Here is a 24,402-nt window from a genome sequence, read left to right as displayed (position 1 = left end):
TAAACCTATTCACTAAGTTTATAACCTGCCGCTGCGACACAATAATAAGAACATAGTTTTTTTTTACAGTACACTGCCAACATCTGGAACGATTGAACAACATTGAATTATATAATTAAGTTTCTTTTAAAATATGTATGTTTTAACTATGTAGTGTTTGTGACTGTCAAGATGCAGATCCAAGAAAATGTAATTCGCATGCAAATCTACAGTAGTGACTGTATTTTGTAATACAATAACTACCTGTTGTGCATATAGGCCTATGTACATTATTTGTTTTGGCAAAATAACTCATTCTTCCCCGTCGACCATGCAACTTTTTGTTTTTCTGGGTCGAAATGTAAAAAAGAATTCCAACGTTTTGGTCGTCTTTTTCGACACTTTCGTCACTTTTTTTCAATATTTTTCAGCGCTTTTTCGACGTTTTTTTTTTTTAAAGCTTTTCCCATGACGTTTTAGAATATTATCCTGACGTTTTTCTCACTTTTCCCAATGTTTTTGTCACTTTTTTCGAAGTTTATGTCACTTTTCCTGGCCTCTTCTCGGTGCTTTTTTGACATTTTTTCCCTACGTTTTTCAACATTCTATAAATTTTTCTTTACATGCTATAACATTGAATAACACACCCAAATTCAATGCAAGTAGTGAACTGATCATTTATTTAACTTGTGAAGAACGTTGTAGCCTACCATCCACGTTATTTTGTTTTAAAATTTGGTTGAAAGAAACCCAAATTTCTGATACATAAACTTTATGAAAATGGGTCAAATTTGACCCGATGACAACAGGAGGGTTAAAGCAAAAAAGATAAAATAGTTACATAGATGAATATTTTTTTCAACATGACAATGGAACAAAAAATAAGACGGCAATTAAAAGAATGTTCGAAAGCCTAGTTTAACCCATGTCCTCCTCTTAAATGGAGAGTTAGAAAGATGAGGCTTCCTGCTGTGACTTTGTAGTCGGACAGTCTACCGGTGCTCATCTCTTTGCATTGGTGGATGAGGCGCTGCTGGCTCTCGGCAACGCCCTCTCGGTTCTGGACTTTTCTCTTGAAGTCGCTCACGGTCTCGTCGGGGTTGACGTCGTAGGGTTTCGTAGCCCCGTCAACGTTTCTGAGCAACACTTGGATAGGAGCCACAGGCGGGACCACAGGCGGGACCACCGGCGGGACCATCGGCTCGGTTACCAGCAGGGACACCTGGGAGCCGGACTGTAAGCCGTAGAAGGCGACAGTCTTTGAGTCGTCGCTGAGAACTGTCTTCTGGTCGTTGACCAAGACGAGCTTCTGCTGCTGAAAGGGAACTCCTAGTGTCTCCTGGATGAGGTTTTTCAGAGAGCCCACTGAGAACTCTGGGTTCACCGTCTGTGTGTGGTGCGTCCCATCCATCGAAGTGACGATTATATTCATGATGAGAGTGGCCTGAAAACATATCGCATTTAAAACATAAGAACAATGAACGATTACAGGTTGTTTCTTGACAGCGTTGATCAGAGAACTTCCTACCGTGAGACTGTGAGACGAACAGAAGACTCGAGGTGCTGAGCCGGCGGCAGGAAACAGGTGATGCTCAGATGTGTTGTGTCACAGTTTATATACAGGCTGCCTCAGCTGATCAACACGTCACCTTTACCTAACATTCGTTTTCCTTAACTGCCTCAATAACTTTTCGTTTCTATTCTCCCAACATGAGTCACTGTCAATTATGCTGCTCATTTTACTTTCATTCTCTTAACTCCACTAGGACGTCTACGTACTGCCTCAAGTAATAATAATTACATTTTTGTGAGGTAAAACATCTGTTAACTTACAAACTTCATGTTTTTTGTTTTAGCCTGATATAAAGTCCCATTGTCATAGCTTGTATTTAAGTAAAAGTACAAACTTATTAGCATCTAAATATACTTAAAGTACCCAAAGTATTATGCAGAAGCAGCAGAATAATATTTATTATTGTATTATAATTATTGATGCGTTAATGTGTTCATCACTTTAATGTTGCAGCTGGTAAATGTGCAGCTCACCTGTCTGTCTATCGGATGGTCTGTCTGTCTGTCTGTCTGTCTGCCTACTTCTCCTCCAGCAGGTCCAGGAGATGCTGCAGCTTTGAGGGGCTCAGTTGCCTAGCGACAGTAACTGTGACGACAGAGAGGTGATGCTGCACACCTGGAACACCTGGAAGTCGGACTGTGACTGTCACACTGAGAGCAGAGCTGCTGCTTCCTCACAGGACCAGCAGGTGTGTTTGTTTCATTCAACACGGAAACATGCTTCAACACAAAGTGTTTATTACAAAGATAAATATCATCTTCATTTACACAGCAGATGTCAAATATAACAAAATCTTTTTTACATGTTTTCATGAAGGCACATTTTTCAGCTCAGTGTTGTTTTCTCACAGATGTTGCTTTGACAGACACAGAAATATCAAGTTATGTTTCTGTCCCCTACTCACAGTAATGTCAATGCTGCATTCATGTCATTCAGGAGTTATTTTAATGACCAGTTCCTGATTTATAATAAAATAATAAAAAACTTCAACATCCAACATTGTTTGTTCTGATATATCTGACTAAGTAATAAAGTGTTGTCAAATTAAATCCAGATATGAGTTTATGGTGTAATATTGTCAGTTTACACAACTAAATCTGCTTTTGTCGTCAATATATGAGCCTATCAGTGGCAAAAACAGACAGTGCGGTTGCACTGGGGCCCCTGGGCCCATAGACAGAGGGGGCCCTCCAACAATGTGTTGGGCAGGGTGACAGTGACTTGTGAGTGGTTGAGATTGCCAACTCGGAAATACGACTGTTTAAATAACTGTTTTTCAATAAAAAAACCTGTGTAATTGTCGCAATTACCTTATAATAATGTATAATTTGTTTTCAACCAATGTCATAATTTAGAATTATATAAATTGCATTTAGTATTATTTCGTGATTTTATTTGGTAAGAGTAAAGTGTTTTTATTTTGAAGTCTCTGCGCAAGGCCTCTTGGGACGTTCGTGAGTGAGAGAGTCGGCAAGCTAACGGCAAGCGAAGCACGGAGAATTCATTGCTCCGATAAAAGTTTTAAGGTAGTTATAGCGGATGTCAGCGATCTAAGGAAACCTCTATTCCCTCGTGTTTAGCATGCAGCCAACGAGGTATGTTGTTTTGTGTCTGTATTTTACTTTGGTGAACGTTATAATACATGCTATGCATGTCAGTGTATGTTCATATTAAGCTAATGTGGTCTTTATTTTCTCGTTATACTGTGTGTTTAGTTTACACGGTGGATTTGGAGAAGAAGCTTCAAATAAACCTGTAGTAAGAAAACCACTTGTGTCTGCCAGTGCTTCGAGGGAATTATTAACGGTCTCCGTCATAATTTGCATTTTTCTTTGTAAAATAGTCATTAGCAATTTAATAAAAATTAAATTATATATATTCTACATAAATTACAAAAAACTATAAACTATTAAAAAAAACTTTACAATTAAATACAGGGTTGCAAACTCATCAGGGGTTAAAAAGTTGACAGATGCCCCGGGAAATTTGTTTGATTTACAGTCAATTTTAGCATAACGATATAGCCCGCAATTTCCACCAACTGCGGAACGACTCCGCTGCGTGTTGGCTCCGTGCTCCGCCGTCCTTCAATAGCCACCAGGGGCGGATTTGTTGCAGCCCTGACTGACAGCTGAAGTCACGAGGACCCTCGAGATCTCGCGACTTCACGTATGACTGCGCGATATAACAGGATGTAGTTTCTATAAACAGACCCACAAACTTGACTTCAGGCCTGTCTCCGCCCATTATGACGTTTTCAAGGTATAGTGCAGGGAAATATGATCCGCCGTGAGCACAGTGTATTTTATTTAGAAAATTAACCGGATGTTTTTATTTTGTTTCTGTGCTCAACTTCCTGTCCCGCACAATCTGCCCTGTGCTAAATTGATGCGGAGCTCTCAGGGCATCCGGGAAAAATAGAAGCTCTGCGTATCTGCTCCGGAGGGCTGCGGATCGCCGGAGCTGGGACGGAGTCGGAACGCAGCCGTTCTGCAGTCAGTGAAAATACACACACTGACTTTAATGGAAACCTACTGACTGCGCCGCCGTTCCAGAGCGGATCCGCAGCCGTTCCGCAGTTGGTGGAAATTGGGGGTAGGGAAGAACTCGCCCTAAAATTATGTAATTACTACTACAAATGTAAGGGCAACATCAGTTCAGGGCACTTAAATACATAAATAAACTAATTGGATCAACAAGAACGACAAAAACGTCAATTTTTGGATTCAAAACTGCGATTTTCACTAAAAGGTGACAATTTTGCACCCCTGAAATGTATCAATTCTGCTTTTCTTTGGTATGTTTGTCATACACAGATAAGCAGTGATAATTGCTGGGTAATATGTATATTGATATCGTCCAATGGCAAGTCTCTATTTGATCATGTGATGAGACAATACAATATACGATAGCTAGTTTATGCGCAAAATATGTCAAGACACACATCACACATCAGCAAGCCTAATGGTGTGAGTGTGTGTGTTTGTTTGTGTGTTTCATAACTAGTAACTAGTGTGCACTAGGGCCCATCGTAACTACTTTATGCCACTGGTTTCAGCAGAGAAAAGTCTTCAGTGACGAGGAGTTAATGTTCAGTCGACTAAACGTACGTCTTTTTCTTAAAGTTCTCAGTAAAATGGAACATTTGAACATTGAAGAAAACTGGGCAACTCCACCCGATACAATAGAACACTCCAACAGCTGCTAAATTACTAAATTAACTGTTTTGACAAATAAATGCATAAGGTTTCACCTCAGTGCAGACAGACATGTCCATCCTGATAAAACAAACCCTGTTTGGCATCCGTTAATTTCACGTGTGTGTGTTATGGAGTGTGTGTTAGCAGTGAGTCCAACTGGTTCAGTCGGTGTTTCAGTCCCAGTAAACTCTCCTCAGCCTCCAGTCGTCTCACCTTCATATTCTCCTGCTGGTTCCACAAACGGCAGCGCAGACGAGCCTTAACCGCAAAACAACAAACACTCATTCAGGTTTTACTCACTCTCACTGGACTGATTACTACACTTCAAACATTTATTTTATTCTGTCTTCTCCAGTCACAAGACGTGTTTAGCCTAGCACAAAGACTGGAAGCAAAGGGAAACTGTTAGCTGAGCGCCATCATAAGAGGCTAAATCCACATTGCAACAGCTCTGAGTCTGATTTGCATGTTTATGTTGTTAATTGAACTGATGTAGAAGCAGAAATGTCAAAAGGAGTTGTTAGTTTGATCTCTGTCAGCTAAACTAGATGGCTACAGGATGAACCGCTGACTAGCTTGTTAGCTAACAAGAAACATGTTGGTCAGCAATTAGCTTCAACGCTAACTGCTGCTAAAACCACAATGTCTCCTTTTTACATCTGTGCTTCTACCCCAGATCAATTAACAACACACAACATGTGAAGGCTAAACACAGGAACTCTCTCTAAACTGGACACAGAGATGAAAGTGACTTATAATAATCTTTAATTTTCTTCCATCTGAAATATTTGGAGAAGATAGAACAAGATGATTTAAATATTTGAATCTCAAACTGAATTATCAAGATTAAAATCAGCCAATAGTCTAAGTATACTGAATATCTTACAACCAAACCACAAACCAACTGGTAATAACAAGTCAGACTGGATCATCTTGATTTCATCCTGTCAAAAGTTTGGACATTTTACTGTAAACTCAAACAATTTAACAATCTGTTTATTTCTTATGTAAGTTAATAATAAAATAAAAGTTTACCTTTAGTTGGTCCTCTTGTTGTTTCAGTTTCTCTCTCTGCAGTTCAACCTTCCACCTCTCCTCCTGAAAACAAACATAGGCTATGTTTAGACGGAAACGATCTCACTTTTTATTCCGCGTTTAGATGAGCGTTTTGGGGGGGAAATCTATGGAGGAAATATTTATTCATAATTCAAATTGAAAGTCCAAAGAGAAATTGAAAGTCCAAAGGGAAAACAAAGCGAGATCAAATTAAAAATATTATTATTTTTTAAATTTTCCATCTGGCTTTGGCTTTTGAATTTAATATTTGGCTTTTGAATTTCAATTTATCATTGGCTTTTAATTTTCATTTAATATTTGGCTTTTGAATTTCAATTTAACATTGGATTTTAATTTTCATTTAATATTGGGCTTTTGAATTTCAATTTAACATTGGATTTTAATTTTCATTTAATATTTGGCTTTTGAATTTCAATTTAACATTGGATTTTCATTTGGACTTGACACATGTCAGTGAAGTCAGTGAAAATACACACACTGACTTTAATGGAAACCTACTGACTGCGCCGCCGTTCCAGAGCGGATCCGCAGCCGTTACGCAGTTGGTGGAAATTGGGGGTAGGGAAGAACTCGCCCTAAAATTATGTAATTACTACTACAAATGTAAGGGCAACATCAGTTCAGGGCACTTAAATACATAAATAAACTAATTGGATCAACAAGAACGACAAAAACGTCAATTTTTGGATTCAAAACTGCGATTTTCACTAAAAGGTGACAATTTTCCAACATGGAGCCTACTCACAACTATCACTCCTGATTGACGGCCTTTTGTACAGCCCGTGTAGGCTACTTTTTCAGACTTCCAGCTAACAGCGGTGTCTGTGAGCATCACTGGCCGGCCAGCAGGGAGGCGATCCCGGCCGCCACCAGCTGGCTGTCCCGTCAGACTGAAGCTTCTGACAACATCGGAGAAAATGTGCAGTTGGCCATCAATGTTTGTAAAACTGCCCATATTCAAACTCTACACAGTTAATTTATCGCATAAAAAAGTCTCAATAGTGAATTTAGTGGTGGAATAGCAGATGAAAATTGTAAAAAGTTTCCAGTTGTTTGCTGCTGCTAATACGGCAAACTCCCGATCTAGATTATAGAATCGATTGCTTTTTTATGATAGTTGTGAGGAGGCTCCATGTTGGAGAATAGCGCGGACACGCACCTCACACCGCGCGCACCACCCGGAGAAAAAAGTGAGAGAAAGAAAAAGGAGAGGTCGCAGTTCGAACGATGACTATCCAGTTGAGATTGTGCGCGTCCTCGAGATCAGATCACACACAAACACACGTAAGCAGAGCTACCCACACCCATGTTTCTACTGTTGTTTAATTAAATATAACATCAAAAGAGAGAAGTTGTCTGAGTCGTGTTTTAAACAGACACACCTGGGGCGAAGTTGGGAACCAGAATCAGCTTTAAATCCAGTCCTAATCTAGTCCTCACTAACACGGGCCCAATTATAGTAACTACATGAAATCTTCACGGTTGTTGCATAAAATGTGGTTTGTGTTTAGCTTACATCATCATTTTCTATCATGTGAAACAAGACCCAGCCTAGTGGTGAATCTGCAGACAGATGCTTAACAGTGTGCTCCTCAGCAGTAAGCTCCCCCTGCTGCTCATAAGGTGCCTCTGCACCCTTTTCGTTTCAGACCCTCCCACCAGCCTTTGGGCCACGCCTCCTCATTTACATTGACGTGTGTCAAGTCCAAATGAAAAGGCAATGTTAAATGGAAATTCAAAAGCCAAATATTAAATGAAAATTAAAATCCAATGTTAAATTGAAATTCAAAAGCCAAATGAAAATTAAAATCCAATGTTAAATTGAAATTCAAAAGCCAAATATTAAATGAAAATAAAAATCCAATGTTAAATTGAAATTCAAAAGCCAAATGAAAATTAAAATCCAATGTTAAATTGAAATTCAAAAGCCAAATATTAAATGAAAATTAAAATCCAATGTTAAATTGAAATTCAAAAGCCAAATATTAAATGAAAATTAAAATCCAATGTTAAATTGAAATTCAAAAGCCAAATATTAAATGAAAATTAAAAGCCAATGATAAATTGAAATTCAAAAGCCAAATATTAAATTCAAAAGCCAAATGGAAAATTTAAAAAATAATAATATTTTTAATTTGATCTCGCTTTGTTTTCCCTTTGGACTTTCAATTTCTCTTTGGACTTTCAATTTGAATTATGAATAAATATTTCCTCCATAGAAATCTACGTGCATATGGTGACGCAAAAGTGTGTGAAATTTGATGTAGTATGCACGCCAGGCGGCTAGGTGGTAGTGTGAAACACTGCCACACAACACCACCAAGTCCTTCCTTCCTTCTACTTCTCTCCCTCTCCTCCTCCTCTCTCCCTCTCCTCTCCCTAGTAGGGCGAAACCAAAACATGGCAAAGCGAACAACAAAAGCTGACAATTTTGTCTGGACAGAAGAGGAGGTGGAGTTATTGCTCCAAATAACCTTAGATTACAAAGCCACAACAGGGCGTGGACTGGGAGTCCTGCCAGTCAAAATATATAGACATATGGACCGAATTTCTTCAGCAGTATCCTGTACCTGGAGGGACGTCATATCCACACGAGAAAGACGCTATCTGTAAAAGTCAGATATCATCAAAGCTGAAAGCCATGTGGACCAAGCATAGGCAGGCTGTGGATACCCACAGAGTGGCCATGGGCGAGTAATCTCTCTATATTTTGATTTATGTAACGAAATATGGGGTGGGTCAGCAGACTTTTATGTTTTTACCCTTTAGACGGGAACGCGACAGTGGAGCGTTTTTAAGATTTCCACACTGGAGGGTGGTGTCACTTTTTTGCGTTTTTAAGCTCTAAAAACGCCGTTGCCGTCTAAACGAAAGGCACATCTGATAAAATATTTTGTCATTTTCGCCCGCGAGCGTTGTTGTGTAAACAAGGCCATAGTCAGCGACATGATTAACTGTGTACCTGAAAATCTTAAACTGTTAAAAAGTTGGAGGTGCCCCCCAGGACTTCCCACATACTTTAAAACTTAAATCTAAATACATGATTGAAGAAATAAATGTTTTTTTAAACAATTCGCTGTAGAAATGAATTAATGACTTCATGTGTAACTGCGTGAATACAGTTTCCTTCATTTCTGTAAATGTAACTTTATTTATTTTCATGTATTTCAGAGTCAAAGTCTATGGCTCAGAGTCGACTTGCGGTCCAGTGATCTTTTACAGTGAGATCAGGACCCAGAAATACAGACCAATCATTAAACAAATGCAGATATTAAGCAAGATTACTGATATTAATTTATTTTAATTGTGCATTATTTTACGAATATATTTAACGAATATTAGATGTTTCATCTTCCATTAACGGGAGCTATGGACAATCACTAATTAATCTGATCACTGTGATATAAAGCGGACTAGGGTTGCAGTTTTATTCCTACAAGGGTCATTGTAACTGATAAACATTGTGTAATACCGTGAAACCCTAAAGCAGACAACACAGTTTAAAGTGTTAACATGTATACAGTCACCTGAGTTCAGGTGTGTTTTCTGTCAGGACTCACCTCAGAACTGAAGGCTGATCTCAGACCAGCTGTAGACAGGTAGAAAGACTTGTCCTCGTCCTCCTCTGACTCCTCACTGCTGTCCTACACACACGCACACGCACACACACACACACACACACACACACACACACACACACACACACACACACACACACACACACACACACACACACACAAACACACACATTAAACAACTTGTTAAATGAACAGCAGGTTTATATGGTTTACGTAGCAAACAGTCCTCAGTAGTATAGTCTTCCTATTAAATAAAGATAGAGCACTAACTACCTAACCTACTACCTCATCTCTAGCACTGCTTTTACATACACTCATTGTTTTGTTTATGCATACAGTATATCTGCTACTTTTTTAATATGCTAATGTGTTTTATGTAAGGGATAATGCAGAGCTTTGTGTAGGGGTTCGATTGGCAATGATGACCCGCTCCGCTTTTTACACGGCTACAAGAAATCAATGATTTTAAACAAAATATTGATTGAAAAATAATTTTATTGATTTGAAAATGGTCCTCCGGAGTCTATGATCAGAAATGGATCCATAGCAACGGTCTGCTATTCAGAAATAGCAGACTGTAGAAAGCTGTAACTGATCAATCACAATAGAGTATTCAAAAAAGCCGTTTAATAATGTATTGTATTGTTTTGTACTGTAATGCCTGCTAAAGCCTTGCATTGATAACATTAGACCATTCTTAATAACGTTACGCCCAGGGACAAGAGATGAAAACAAGCTCAATAGCTAACTCTTAAGGCCCTGACACACCAAGCCGATGGCCGGGGACTAGTGGCGGCGACTGCCGACTGTGGCGTCGCCTCTCGTCGGCCTTCGTTGTCTTTGTCTTGGCCCAAAATTTGCACTGGAACACACTGCAGAGACTACAGCTGACGGTCAAGTACCACGTACGTTCTGCGCCTGCGTGAGAGAAAAAAACTCTCCGTACCAGCAGGCGGTGGTAATCTATTTGTCATTCAACAAGGGAAACCAGATAACGTTGCTATGATATCCACAACAAACAGCGTTTGCTTGATCAGTGGCAGAAGCCTACGGTCCATTTGCTTCACTTCCCGCCGGGAAAACAGCGGATACTCGGAGATGGCTAACCGGAGTGTCCCCTCTCCCGGTTAGCTGTCATCCGTTCTCTCGGGCAAAGAAGTCTCCCTACAGTGGGAGCGGAGCGACCAAACAGCCCGCTGCTGGCTTGTTAGCTAACGTTGGCTTGCTAATTTTCCACTCAGCATCCCTTCATCATACACTGGTTACAGAAAATTTGCCAAACTAAATTGTCTATGTGGTGACAGCAATGTGCTTTCCTTCGATTTAACAAGAGCATGTGAATTTTACATTAAGTTCTTACATTTTACTAATATAGAGGCTGGCTGGCTGGCTGTAAGCTAGCTTGTTTGCTATAGGGCTAATTGTTCAGCGGTGCAGAGAGAGAGAGAGGTCTATTACAGTCTTTATATTAAATATCACGGTGTAGGATATTAGTATATTAATGTTAGTTCATTTAGGTATATAGAGATCTTTTAAAAGACACATTATTGTTGGAATAAATATGGCTACACAAGTAGTTATGTATATCTCGTTCTATGTTTGCCATCTAATGGACATAATGTGCAAAAATAGATATTCCAATCGTTCAAACTTGTGTTTTTAGAAGGAACATTCAAATGTCATTTTTGGGCAGTTTTGACAGCTCTGATGTGTATTGGAATTATCAGATGAGAGGAAAAGTTAAAAAAGCCTTTTCTGTGCCCGGCACAGTCTCTTGTTTGTTTTCCTCACTCTTGTTTTCAAGCTGAACAGCCAATCAGATGAATTGGCTGTATGCCGATCGGCCAAAAAAAGGCCGACACTTGGCGACTGTGCAGGACACACCGCACAAACTAGGCCGACGATGACCGATGGTCGACTTGGTGTGTCAGGGCCTTACACTCTACATTAAGGTGGAAACTAAAGAGTTGATTAATGTGCACTTTCCCTGGTAAATAAATCAATATTTATATACAGACTAGTATCCTGGGATCACCTTAAAAACCTCTTTCACTGGAAGCTCCTCACGTTTCTTTTGTAGCCCCTCTTCTTTCAGCTGTAGCTCCTCCTCCTGCTGTTTTAGCTCCTCCTCCTTGTAAATCAGCTGTTTCTCTCTCTGCCACAGCTCCTCCTCTGATCAATCACAATCAATCAAACACAAGTTACTTTTTCCACATATACATTTATTTTTCTCATGTAAAACACAAAAATATCTCAGATCTAAATCTCCTGTAGGACGGAAAGTATGTGGAACAGAATAAATGAGTGACACTGTGTTGACTGACTGATCTGGTTGAGCTGCAGCTGCTGTTGGGTCAGACGGTGCCCCCTGTCCTCCAACTGTGACGCTGCAGCTTTAAAATCCTCCAGTCCAACACAAACTGCCTGAGGAGGAGGGAGAGAGAGAGAGAGTGCTAAAAAGATATATCAGTTGATCAGAAGATCAACTATTCTCTGGTTCCAGCTTCTGAAATATTAATATATGGTTTATAACAGTAATAGTAATTTCTTTGGAATTTGATTTGTATTGTATTTGTGTTGTTGTTGGGACAAGAAGTTTGAAGACGTCACATTTAACCTAAGTCAAACTATTGACTCCAAATGGTAAGAAGGTATTCTTTAAACCAGAATACTTCTATGATTGCTGATATTATTTACATACTTTTACTAAGGTAATATTTTGAATGCAGGACCTTTACTTGTAGTAGTAGAGTATTTTAACAGTGTGGTATAGGTAATTTTACTGCAGTAAAGAATCTGAATATGCCTTCAACTACTGACTGTGTTATAAATGTGCAAGGTAGTGGCAGGTTTTTTTTATTTATGTGCTCAATATTGTATGTGAAATGTTGTTTGACCGTAATGTTTTTATTAGATCACGTTAAGTTATTGTATGTATTTGTATTGTTATATTTAAGTCAATAAACTCACTGTCTAGTATCCAAGAACAGTGTTTCTTGTCGGTTTCTGTTTTGGCTCCTACATGTTTCTGTGTAACTGTGTTAGTAATGTCTCTGTGTATCTGTGTGCTATATGTCATGGTTGAATTGTGTGTGTTTTACCTGTTTGTCTTCTATCTGCCTGGCCAGCTCTTTCAGGTGTTCTGCTCTCTGCTGCTGCTGCTGACTGCACACATTCATCTCCTACAGGACACAAACACGCTAATCAGAAATGTCACTTGTTACGTGTGTGTGTGTGTGTGTGTGTGTGTGTGTCCGTGCACCTGTTCCAGAGTCTGCAGGTGTTTCTTCCTCTCTTCCACCTGTTCACTGAGCAGAGACAACAGCTCTGAGTGCTCTGAAACACAAACATGAGATAATGTTGTTGCATCCTTTAACTCTTTTCCACTTCCAGTTGTCTTTTTTACATTTAAAGTCTATTAAGTATTATCTCAAAATAAAATATAGTATAGTATGTAAAAAGTCATAGTATAGTATGTCAAAAAAAGTCAGTTTACTATGCCAAAAAAGTCACAATATGGAATGTCGAAAAAAAAAGTCATAGTATAGTATGTCAAAAAAAGTAATATTATAGTTTGTAGAAAAAAAGTAATATTATAGTATGTCGAAAAACGTAATATTATAGTATGCCAAAAAAAAGTAATAGTATAGTACGTCAGAAAAGTCATGGTATAGTATGTTGAAAAAAAAGTCATAGTATAGTATGTCGAAAAAAGTAATATTATAGTTTGTAGAAAAAAAGTAATATTATAGTATGTCGAAAAACGTAATATTATAGTATGCCAAAAAAAAGTAATAGTATAGTACGTCAGAAAAGTCATGGTATAGTATGTTGAAAAAAAAGTCATAGTATAGTATGTCGAAAAAAGTGATAGTTTAGAATGTTGAAAATAAGTCGTAGTATAGTATGTCGAAAAAAGTCGGTTTAGCATGTCCAAAAAAAGTCATAGTATAGTATGTAAAAAGAAGTCATAGTGTAGTATGTTGAAAGTCAAAGTATAGAATGTCAAAAGAAGTCATAGTATAGTATGTAAAAAAACTCATGGTATAGTATGTTGAAAAAAAGTCATAGTATAGTATGTCAAAAAAGGTATAGTATGTCAAAACAGTCATGTTATGGTATGTTGACTAACTGTCAGAAGACAAGGTGGCCAAGACTGCTAATCCATTGTGCTCTGCACGCGTGGACTCAAATCCCATCCTCGTCGCACCAGAGTGTCTTTAGCGTATGATGGCCACAATAGTAATAATTTTTTTAAAGATTATTTTTTGGGGCTTTTCCCTTTATTAGTAGTAGAGACAGTGGATAGACATGAAAGGGGGAGAGAGACAGTTGACGACACACAGCAAAGAGCAGCAGGTCGGACTTGAACCCTCACCGCTGTAGGACCCAGCCCACGTGGGGCGAACGCCACCACTGGGTGAGCCAGAGGCCACCCCACACAATGGTAGTATTAAAGCACGTCAAAAACATTCATAGTATAACAGGTCTACAAAAGTCATTATATAGTATGACAATGACTAACAGTAGACAAGGTGGCGGTTAAGGCGATAGATTACTAAAACATTGTGCTCTATGCTTGTGGGTTTGAGTCCCACTAGAGTGTAATTTGTGTCAAATGTCATAGTTTTTAGTATGTCGAAAAAAAATAATGGTTTATAATGTTGAAAAAAGTCATAGTATGTTGAAAAAAAGTCATAGTATAGTATGTTGAAAAAAGTCGCAGTATATGATGTCAAAAAAGTCATGGTATAGTATGTCAAAAATAAGTCATGGTATAGTATTTCAAAAAAGTCATGGTATAGTATGTCGAAAATAAGTCATAGTATAGCATGTCAAAAGTCATAGTTAATCCATCGTGCTCTGCACTCCCACTAGAGTGTCTTTTGTGCTCTGCACGCGTGGGTTCGAATCCCATCCTTGTCGCACCTAAGTGGCTTTAGCATATAATGGCCACAAAAGTAATATTAAAGCACTTCCAAAACATTAATAGTATAATATGTCTACAAAAGTCATTATATAGTATGACAATGACTAATGCGTGTTTTACAGTAACAGCAGCCGAGCTGGCGCGTGCATATGTGACATCATGAAATTCGCCGTGACTATTTATACCTGCGCTGGCCACAAAAGTAATATTAAAGCACGTTAATAGTATAATATATCTACAAAAGTCCCCATATAGTATGACTAGGTGGCCGAGCGGTTAAGGCAATAGATTACTCCATTAATCAATTGTGCTCTAACTTGTGGGTTTGAGTCCAACTAGAGTGTCCCTTGTGTCAAAAGGCCTAGTTTTGTATCTTAAAAAAAAATCATGGTATATAATGTCAAAAAAAGTCATAGTATGGTATGTTAAAAAAAGTCATAGTTTAGTAGATCAAAAAAGTCATAGTATAGTTTGTCAAAGAAAGTCATAGAATAGTATGCTGAAAAACTTTGCAGTATGTGATGTCAAAAAAGTAATGGTATAGTATGTTGACTATATATATATATATAAATTGACTATTGGCAGACGAGGTGGCCGAGTGGTTAAGGCGATGGACTGCTAATCCATTGTGCTCTGCACGCGTGGGTTCGAATCCCATCCTCGTCGCACCACGCTATCTTTAGTGTATAATGTCCACAAAAGTATTATTAAAGAGCGTAGAAAACATTAATAGTCTACAAAAGTCGTTATATAGTATGACAATGACTAACAGTAGATAAGGTGGCAGAGTGGTTAAGGTGATAGAATGCTAATCCATTGTGCTCTACCCTTGTGGGTTTGAGTCCCACTAGACAGTTTTTTATATTATAAAAAAGGTAATATTATAGTATGTCAAAAAAGTAATAAGTATGTCAAAAGTCATAGTTTGATATGTCCAAAGAAATCATGGTTCATAATGTTGAAAAAAGTCATAGTATGTTGAAAAAAAGTCATAGTATAGTATGTCAAAAAAAGTCATAGTTTAGTACGTCGAAAAAAGTCATGGTATAGTATGTCGAAAATAAGTCATGGTATAGTATGTCAAAAGTTATAGTATAGTATGTCGAAAAAAGTCACAGTATATGTTGAAAAAATTCATAGTTTAGTATGTCATAAAAAGTCACAGTATAGCATGCCGAAAAAAGTCGCAGTATATGATGTCAAAAACGTCATGGTATAGTATGTTGAAAAAAGTCATGGTAAAGTATATTGAAAAAAGTCATAGTATATTATGTCGAAAAAAAGTCAAAGTATAGTATGTTGACTATAAAAGTGACTATCAGCAAACGAGGTAGCCGAGTGGTTAAGGGGATGGACTGCTAATCCATTGTGCTCTGCACGTGTGGGTTTGAACTCCATCCTCATTGCACCAGAGTATCTTCAGTGTAGTATTGCCAAAAAAAGGTAAAATTATAGTAGGTCAAAAAAGTCATTATATAGAATTGTATTATTAATTGTAAGTGATAATTATTGAATTGTAAGTGATAATGTACTTTTAAACTCCTCCTGATTGGCTGCTGTATCTCTGACCACTTCCTGTTTGAGAAGCTGGGCGTGGCTGTGCTCCTCCCTCTGTTTAGTAAGCTCCACCTCCACTGCTGACAGACTCCTGACACACACACATACACACCAAAAGGTTTTATCTCAACACATCTGTCTGAATAGACTGTAATGTATTTCTACAGACAGTTAGTATGTTGATATATGTACCTGTCAGCGTGCCTCCGTCTGGCCTCCAGATGTTTACACTGCTCCTGCAGACTGCGCCTCTCCTCCCTCCTCCTGCTCAGCTCCTCTTGCAGCTCCTGTACACAAAACATAACATAACATAACAGGGCATCATATTGAGTCATTGAAAAATAAAAGTCACTGATCTTCATTGTTTACCTGGGAGCGCCTTCTTTGATTTACTTATTCACTTGATTTATTGTTTTATGTTAGAAAAGTTGTTACATTAAAGGTTTGTGGAATTACAGGTAAACAACATGACAGTAGTAATATTTAGAGCTGCAACAATTGGTTGATTAAACAATCGTTAAAAAAAATGTATCTGCAACAATTTGATAACTGATTAATGTGTAAAAAGTAATTTTCATAGATAATATTCTGCTAAACATCTTTATAGAGGCATACATTTTGAATTCAAACTATAAAACCATCTAAAAATGTTATAAAAAAATATAAAGGCAAACAAAATGTAACTCATTTATATGTAAAACAAAAATGTGAAAAGAGGGGAATCTAAATATACAGCATTGAAATGTACGTGATCTACAAAGGAAAACATTGACAAAATGACGGACAGGTTACAGCAGCATTTCCATTGCTTGTATGAATTGCGTGTCTTTTTTCTTGTTCTTGTAATGAGTGAATTGAGCATTATAGTTCTATTTATAAAATTCTATTTTTCATTTTCTGTAATTTGTTTTTATTATACCTCCTGTATTTTTTATTTATTGGCCATGATTTGCTTTTGTATTATCAATTGTTACTCAGCTGTATTATCCTCTGTTACAACGGTTTTGATTAAAAGCATGGATAGTCAAGGCTTCCAAGTCTTATTGCAATGGTTACATTATTTATCCCAATAAAAAAAGGAGAGAGAAAATGGCGACAATGCTCTGACAACTACACATAATAAATGATATACATATCCTGATATATACATATTTACACAGTTCAGTAAAGTGTGAAGTTGATTTCCAGAGCAAATTCGAAGAATTGTAAAAATCCTAATGGAAAATCTTAAAATGGAAAAACCAACAGAGAACCATAAATATATACTGTATATACTGAATACTGTTTTCATTTGACTTATAATGATTAAAGAATTGCAGTTTTTTCTTAGCCTGGTTGACACCAGACCCTTCTCAGTTGTAACGGGGCGCATAGTCCTTCAACCAATCAGACCAACGATCCGGGTGACGCTGCACTTTGGTGGCCGTCATGTTGAATGTACACAAAAAGCTGCTCGCTGTCGCTGCGCTATCGTTGTCGCGTAAAGCAGAGCAAATCTCAAATTTTTCTTAGAGCCTTGCTAAAAACTTACAGTGACATCAGTGCACTTTTAGGAAACTATGAGATAATAACTAATTACCATGCAGTGGAAGTGCAAGTTTTTGCATGAATCCCCAAAACTGTATTTTAAATATTTTCCACCAACCTGCAGTTCTGTTTGCTGTTGTTTTGTCTCCTTCAGACAGATCTCTGTCTCCTTTTTGTGGGACTCAACTTTCTGTTGCAGTTCAGCCATCTCTTCCCTTTTCCTGTCCAATTCTTCAATCTTTCTGTTCACCTCCTCCTTCTTGTTTTCCAGCTCGTCCTTCCTCTTGTCAACTTCATCCTGTGTCCCATCCAACTCATCTCTTTTCTTGTCCGCCTCGACCTGTATTCTGTCCAGTTCATCCTTCGCCCTGTCCACCTCGACCTGTATTCTGTCCAGCTGGTCCTGCTTTTTGTGGAGCCGCTGGAGAGTCTGAATGCGTTTGGTTTTCACTACCTCCAGATCCTGCTGCTCTACAAGTAACTCCTGAAGAACCTGTTTTAGCTCTGGACACACACACACACACACACACACACACACACACACACACACACACACACACACACACACCAAGTTATAATCTATGACAAGAGGCTGAAGACTCTTCATCACCATCTACATCAATAGCCCGTTAACTTTTGTAAATAAGACAGAGATGATCAAACATGGTTTAGGTTTCTGAACAGAAGTTTTGTTTCCATGTGTCCGACTCAAGTCGCTATTCTCTGGACTCGCAACTCTACTGGGACTCAAACTCCGGTAATAGTGACTTGACCCAGACTCTACTTTGGTGACGCAGACTTGGACTCGGACTCGAACAACGGGGACTCAAGACTTGACCCGGACTCGACAGTTGGTGACTCGACTATAACACTGGCCAGAGAATCATATTTTTAAGGATACCTAATAATTAAAGATATAGGGTGTTGTACAATGTACAGAGTGTGAAACACTCTAGGACACATTCGTGATTTTGGGCTGTAAAAATAAAACTGACTCGACACAAAGTGAGATGAGGAACTAACAGCCACCAGGGCTTGAGGTTTTCTCATTCACTTCAATATAGTTTGACTAGTGGACATTAGAGGGACTGCAGCTCAACACCCTTCAGTGAAGAAGAAGACATACTTTTTTTTTAATGATCCCCAAGGGGAAATTAGATTTTTACACTCTGTTGTTACATTACACACATGCACAAACAGGACCTTATACATGCACTAAATAGAGAGATGTCAGAGTGAGGGGGCTGCCCATTAAAGGCGTCCCGAGCAGTTGGGGGTTTGGTGCCTTGCTCAAGGGCACATCTGCAGTGCCCAGGGGGTGGGCACCTCTCCAGCTACCAGTCCACCCTCCGGTGAGCTATTGCTGCTGAAGGCTGCTGACTGGATAACAATAAAACAAAACATTTAATTCCATAATTTATGGATCATTGGATCCATTACAAACCCTGCTGCTTTAGCGCAGGTGTTTGTTTTATCTGTGTGTGTGTGTGTGTGTGTTATTACCTGCTCTGTGTGTATTGAGTTCAGACTGCACTGTGATCAGCTTCAGCTCGTCCTCTCTCATAGCAGAAACTGTGGAGCTCTTTTTACTTAACAGCGCCTCATGCTGCTGAAACAGCTCCTACACAAACACAAACAAAACCTGTTAGCCAGTTCTTCCTATTCTGTTTGTGTGAAGTCAGCTGTTGTGAGACAGGTTCCAGCAAGTCACAGCATAGTATCAGTTTGTTTCACTTGTGATCCTTTATTTCAAATCATATCATTATGTTTTTTGTTTGTTTTATCTAAAACGTTTGGCTGTGTTGTAACCCCATTTCTGCCAGACTCTACATGTGTGTTTGTTGTGTTGCTGCAAATTGGATTTAGTATCACCTCCTAAGCAGAGCTCAGGCAGTCGCCCTATAGTCGACGGAAAACAGTTAAAACAAAAGAAGAACTCATGGCGACGGATAGAAGTTCCTACAGTGGAAAAGGACGATAACTGTCTCTTTCATCTCCTCCTGCTCTCTTTTGGTCACCTTGACTCTGTTCTGCAGTCGTTGCTCCTCCTCTCTGACCTCCTCCACTCTGTTCACAGCTGTTTGATGCTCCTCGCTTCTCTGAACCAGCCTCTGCTCCTGCTGTTCTACCTGCAGGGAGGACAACAGTGTTTACATGTTGCTCACTGACCTGCCAAAAGTAAAGAACACTGCTCCAGTCTCTTCTTCTTTATTTACTTTACATTTTTGGTTCTTCTCAGCATTTTAAAATCCTAAGACTCCACTGACTGATAACAGAAATGTATTGCCAACTAGGTTTTCACCTACAAAGAATTTTCCTTGTAATTTTGGTGAATAAAAGTCACGTTAAACATAGTAAGGAAAACACAAACAAAAAACAAGTACTGCAAAAGTCAAGAATCATAAAAAGCAGAAATGTACAATAAAACATATGCAAAATATTTTTTTAAATGAAGAGAGGTGTACATTGTTTAAAACAAAGAAGATGGAGTTTGCAATTGTTCACAGTATGACGAATATGTGCTATGTGCAAAAACAATAACCCAACAACTAACGATTGCTGAAAACAATTTTGTTTTGGCTGTCTGACATCAAGAAACCAGATCTGCTGTCTCATTTTTATTTGCAATTTTAAGTACATTTTCTGTAGACTTGGGTGCCACAGTCATTATTAAAAGCCAACACAAGAAGAAATACAAAATACTTCATCATTTTAACAACACAAATTTCTGAGTTTACCTGAATGTTGAATGAGTTTAGACGCTCCTGAGATTTCTGAAGATCAGACAGCACGTCAGATAATCTGCACAGCACGCACACACACACACACGCACACACGCACACACACACACACACACACACACACACACAAAGGAACATTCAAGGCTAACATCATGTAACCTTTCTGATTCATAATCGCCATTTGTCACATTTATTTCTGACAGTTTGAGGTCTTTTACTGTGAAGCAGCTGCAGGCAGGAGATGTGCACAGACGTCTGATGTATAACTGCTAATGTGCTGCTTGATAAAATGTGGTCTAAGGGCCATATTTTAACGATCTGAAACGCAAGTATGAAACACAGAACGCAAGTATCTTTGTAGGCGGATCTCGGGCGCTGTTGCTATTATAACGGTGGGATAAATGAGTCTTGCGCCCGACGCAAATCTAAAATGGGATGGTCTGAAGTAGCTAGGTGTGGTTTGGGCGTAACGTGAAAATAAACAATCAGAGCGTCATCTCACATTCCCTTTAAGAGCAGGCGCGCTTGTTCCAAGGCGGATTGCTATTGCTATAATAAATGGCCGTCTTGGCCGGGTGGCGATGTTACTGCGGCCTCTCGGGCGCATCTCCTCAAGTCTGGAGAGGATTGCTGCAGCCATGGAGCGTGGGCCTCCAAACGCACCACCTGCTCCTGTTGTGCCCCTTCCTCCTCCCCCCACTCCATCTCCGTCCACCCGCTCCACCAGGAGTGCATCGCGCATTACCACTCTCTGACCCTCCAAGTCTCCAATACCGCCGTAGTTCAACATCACGTATCCTTAAGTCCTCTAATATTTCCTCATTTAGGTCATCAACACATCCATGATTCATGGAAATGTTGTGTAAAACACAACAAGCCACAAAGAATGCTGCGACTTTTTGAGGACTGCACTATAAAGTGCTTCCTGACCTATCCAAACACCTGAAGCGCATTTTCAGTAATATTTTGCCTTGCAATTATGTATGGTTTGCAAAAATGGGAATGGCTGTGTCCCTGTAGATGAGAGAAGAAAAGTGTAGGCCTATCTGCGTGTTGTGCGCACATGGCCAAGCATGCGCCCCTAAAATAGCATCTGAATAACGCGCTACTGACTTTAGATCAGGTTTTTCCTGGTCAGTGGCGGAATTGTTTTCTGAAACTGCAAAATAGCATCAGGGAACATTTTCACCAGAACACGCCTCCTCTTTTTGCTGAACCGCCCCCGGGAGCGCAAATACATTCCCTAATTTTCCGGCGTGCGTCTGTGGAGGGAAAAGTCCGCTGTCCGTCGGGTGCAAAATAGGAATGATACATGCGTCAGTGTACAAAGTCAATTGCGCTGAGTGCAAGATAGGGCCCCTAATCTATGTTTTTATATATAATTTTTATTTGAAAGAATAAAATTACAGAACATTGCAGGAATGTAATGAACTGAATAAGCACAATAAAGTAACTTGTGTTTATGATGGAAGTTTATGATCACATAAACATCACAACAACACATCTTCAAGCTCAAACTTTATTTGTACCTGTCTGAAGCCGAGTGTATTTTTGTGCAGAGTCGTTGGAACTCCTGCTCTCTGCTCCTCAATGCCTCTTCCACCTCCCTCAGCATCCGCTCCTTCTCCTGTCTCCTCCTCAGCTCCTCCACCTCATCCTCCTGTAGCGCTCTGGAGATCAGTTCATATGATGAGGATGAAGAAGATTCATGTGAGTCTGGAGGTCAGAGGTCATCCTGTGAGACATTACCTGACATGCTGCGTGGCCTCCAGCAGACAGATGGCACTCTCCTGAGCTGAGCGCTGTAACACGTCGGCCTTCCGCTGAGCTGAGCTGGCCTGGAGGAGACAGTGAAATAATGTGTAGATGAGCGTGTGTGTGTGTGTGAGTGAGTGTGTTTATAAGTGTGTATGTGTGAGTGTGTACCTTGTCTCTGGCGGTGTGTATGGAGCTTTGAGCCTCCAGCAGCAGTCTGTCAGCCTGCCGGAGTTCAGCTCGTCTCTTCAGCAGAGTTTTCTCCACACACTCCACCTCATCACACACCTGCATCACACTGCTACGCACGAACGCATGCACGCACACACGCACACCCACACACACACACACATCACACAATCCCTAATTTAAACCCTAAAATAAAGTCTTGACACTAACCATTTGAGAACAGAGAACAAAATGTTTTCACTTTCTAGGTCACAGTACATATTAATCTGGGTTTTAACCCACAATTGGGCAGAACAGTTGCTTTTTAGAGGGTCAGTGTGAGAGGGGTCATGATGTCAGATTACAACAACAAATCTGCATCTCCAAAGAGAGCTAAAACAACTAAAACTGTTGTTTTCATATTGTTATAAACTGTAGTCAGCTTGTTTTAATATTACTGCAGTAGTATTAAATGTTGTGCCTGTAGTTTGGATTCAAACATAAGTATAGAAGGGAGATTAAAACATGTTAATGCAAAATATAACATTTAATTGGATGTACAGCCAGTACAGCCTCACAAGGATAAAACACACACAAACACATACAAGTAGAGACATTTAGAATATATTAAATGAAAAGGGTGTGTAAAATGTGTGTGTGTGTGTGTGTGTCTGTATGTGTGTGTTACCTGTGTTGTTTTAGTGTTAGTCGTAGTTGTTTGGTTTCCAAACGTAGTTTCTTCCTCTCTTCCTCCAGTCGCTCTGCTTCTTTGTGCACACACTCACAAACACACCTGTCTCCCTGCTAACACACACACACACACACACACACTTATGAAGGAACAAGTTAGCGTTGAAGGCTAACTCAAATACCTTTGTGTACATCAGGTTTTTTTATTTTATTGTTATTTTCATTTTATATACCCTTTTTTTATTTATATATCTGTACTATTTCTACATTTGTGCTTCTGCAACAACCCTCTGAGGAACAATAAACGTTTATCTTATCTGATCAACTGAACTGAGAATCTATTTTGTTATCTGCAACAAGTTTCTTTGTCTCTGTGGTTTCTGTTAGAGAATGTTAATTAAGACGCTCACGTCAGGGCCGTTTCTAGCTTTGGGCTATGCAAGATGCTGTTTGGCTGTTTTGCTATTTTGTCAAAATACAATGGGGGGATTTAAACCTTTAAGATGATAGTCCACCTATAGGAAGAAACGGCTCTGCTCACCGTGTCTCTGTGTTCTGGGATGTTACAGTGCAGCGAAGCACCACCTCCTGGAGGACTGTAGACAACAGCTGCAGGTGAACCACAGAGGAGCCAGGCAGGCCCAACCAGGGGAGTCTGGCCGTCAGACAGCCCAGCAGAGACAGCTGCACCTGGGGCAGTAGGGGGAGGAGGAGTTTGTTCTCTGGAGCTTCTGTCAGCATCACTGCCTCCTCCGCTGTCCCTCCACTCGGCTGCTGCTGGAGACACTTTACATCAGTCTGAAGTGCTGAACATCTGATCTACAGTCAGAACATGTTTCCAAATGTGTGTGTCTACCTGTGTCAGAGTCGGTGTGTGTTAGGGGAATGTAGACCCAGTACCCTCCTCCTGTCGGAGGTCTGTCCTGCTGTCGCCCCCTTTCAGGAGAACTGAGGTACTGCAGTCCCAAACCAGAGTCCTGAGTCCCCAGAGAGCCCAGACTGAGAGACTGAGAGAGAGAGACAGAGAAAGAAAGAGAGAGAGGGTGAGAGAAAGACAGAAAGAGTTTCCATTATGCTCTGAATTTTGTTTTCCAACCTTACAAGATCAATATATGATTAAATAACTCAAGATACATGTAATTATGTATGTGAGATCAAACAGGGACTGGTTGTTGTACATTAAGAGAGTGCACTTGGGTTACTCTTTACAAACTCTTTCAAACATCTGTCAGTTTAATGCTGCCTTCTGGTAAATTCAGCATTAAACATATTTACTCTTTTTAAATAAAACTCAAAACCTAATTCCTGCTATTTGTCTCAGTGATCTAACTCATCTTCAACCATTCACTTTACATTTCACAGTCAGAAAAAGCAGTGAGAAGTTAAGGCTCTGACACACAAACCCGATGACCGACCGTCAGCAGAAAAGGCCCCGAGTTGATCAAAAAAGTGCCTCAGAACACAACGAAGCGACGCCGACTTAAGCGTACGTTCTGTGTGTGTGCAGTGCTTCGGCTGTACCCTACTTCCATCCAATATAGTCCCAAGTCAATATCTCCCTAGGAAATCGTCTAGTCTTAATCTGCATTGCTATTTTTACTGGTTGTGAATACGCAGGCCACAAGAA

General features: G+C 39.5%; 2 protein-coding genes and 1 non-coding gene across 9 annotated transcripts in view; 1 reads left to right on the top strand and 2 right to left on the bottom strand.

Moving 5' to 3' along the window:
- Window positions 1-786: 786 nt before the first annotated feature.
- Window positions 787-2,269, bottom strand: LOC114555354 (polyubiquitin-like). Of its 2 annotated transcripts, none has more exons than XM_028577684.1 (2): window positions 2,026-2,269; window positions 787-1,423 (listed from the first exon to the last, which is right to left on the bottom strand). In XM_028577684.1, exon 2 carries the CDS (start codon window positions 1,409-1,411, stop codon window positions 893-895), a length of 519 nt encoding a protein of 172 aa, XP_028433485.1. In that variant the 5' UTR covers window positions 1,412-1,423; window positions 2,026-2,269; the 3' UTR covers window positions 787-892. The 2 variants fall into 2 exon arrangements, with proteins under 2 accessions (XP_028433485.1, XP_028433484.1); XM_028577683.1 differs by lacking the exon at window positions 2,026-2,269 and adding an exon at window positions 1,508-1,746.
- A 3-nt stretch (window positions 2,270-2,272) lies between these two features.
- The window catches only part of cntrl (centriolin), a 60,862-nt gene continuing 38,732 nt past the window's right edge, over window positions 2,273-24,402 (bottom strand). For 2 of the 6 annotated variants that reach the window (XM_028577678.1, XM_028577682.1), the window contains 19 exons: window positions 23,632-23,782; window positions 23,317-23,552; window positions 22,774-22,889; window positions 22,089-22,218; window positions 21,912-22,000; window positions 21,692-21,832; window positions 20,160-20,223; window positions 19,440-19,550; window positions 18,925-19,042; window positions 17,540-17,925; window positions 16,087-16,181; window positions 15,870-15,985; window positions 12,670-12,743; window positions 12,509-12,589; window positions 11,732-11,831; window positions 11,443-11,579; window positions 9,390-9,473; window positions 5,788-5,850; window positions 2,273-5,010 (listed from right to left, as the gene is read on the bottom strand). In XM_028577678.1, coding sequence (XP_028433479.1) covers window positions 4,879-5,010; window positions 5,788-5,850; window positions 9,390-9,473; window positions 11,443-11,579; window positions 11,732-11,831; window positions 12,509-12,589; window positions 12,670-12,743; window positions 15,870-15,985; window positions 16,087-16,181; window positions 17,540-17,925; window positions 18,925-19,042; window positions 19,440-19,550; window positions 20,160-20,223; window positions 21,692-21,832; window positions 21,912-22,000; window positions 22,089-22,218; window positions 22,774-22,889; window positions 23,317-23,552; window positions 23,632-23,782 — 2,424 coding nt within the window. In that variant the 3' untranslated portion in view covers window positions 2,273-4,878. Of the gene's footprint in view, window positions 5,011-5,787; window positions 5,851-9,389; window positions 9,474-11,442; window positions 11,580-11,731; window positions 11,832-12,508; window positions 12,590-12,669; window positions 12,744-15,869; window positions 15,986-16,086; window positions 16,182-17,539; window positions 17,926-18,924; window positions 19,043-19,439; window positions 19,551-20,159; window positions 20,224-21,691; window positions 21,833-21,911; window positions 22,001-22,088; window positions 22,219-22,773; window positions 22,890-23,316; window positions 23,553-23,631; window positions 23,783-24,402 lie in introns of those variants that run through there. The other 4 variants (XM_028577681.1, XM_028577680.1, XM_028577679.1 and 1 more) reach the window with 4 other exon arrangements.
- On the top strand, window positions 14,922-15,003 carry trnas-gcu (transfer RNA serine (anticodon GCU)). Its single transcript has one exon. It is a non-coding gene; the product is annotated as a tRNA-Ser (tRNA).

Source organism: Perca flavescens, chromosome 5, assembly GCF_004354835.1.
Source record: "Perca flavescens isolate YP-PL-M2 chromosome 5, PFLA_1.0, whole genome shotgun sequence".
In the NCBI taxonomy this organism is placed as follows: domain Eukaryota; kingdom Metazoa; phylum Chordata; class Actinopteri; order Perciformes; family Percidae; genus Perca; species Perca flavescens.
The sequence above is the reverse complement of the archived record's forward strand: the minus strand, read 5'-3'. Positions and strand labels throughout refer to the sequence as shown.

What these genes read in the sequence shown, in the direction of transcription:
- LOC114555354 (XM_028577684.1), bottom strand. Translation starts at nt 1,411, where the DNA reads ATGAATATAATCGTCACTTCGATGGATGGGACGCACCACACACAGACG.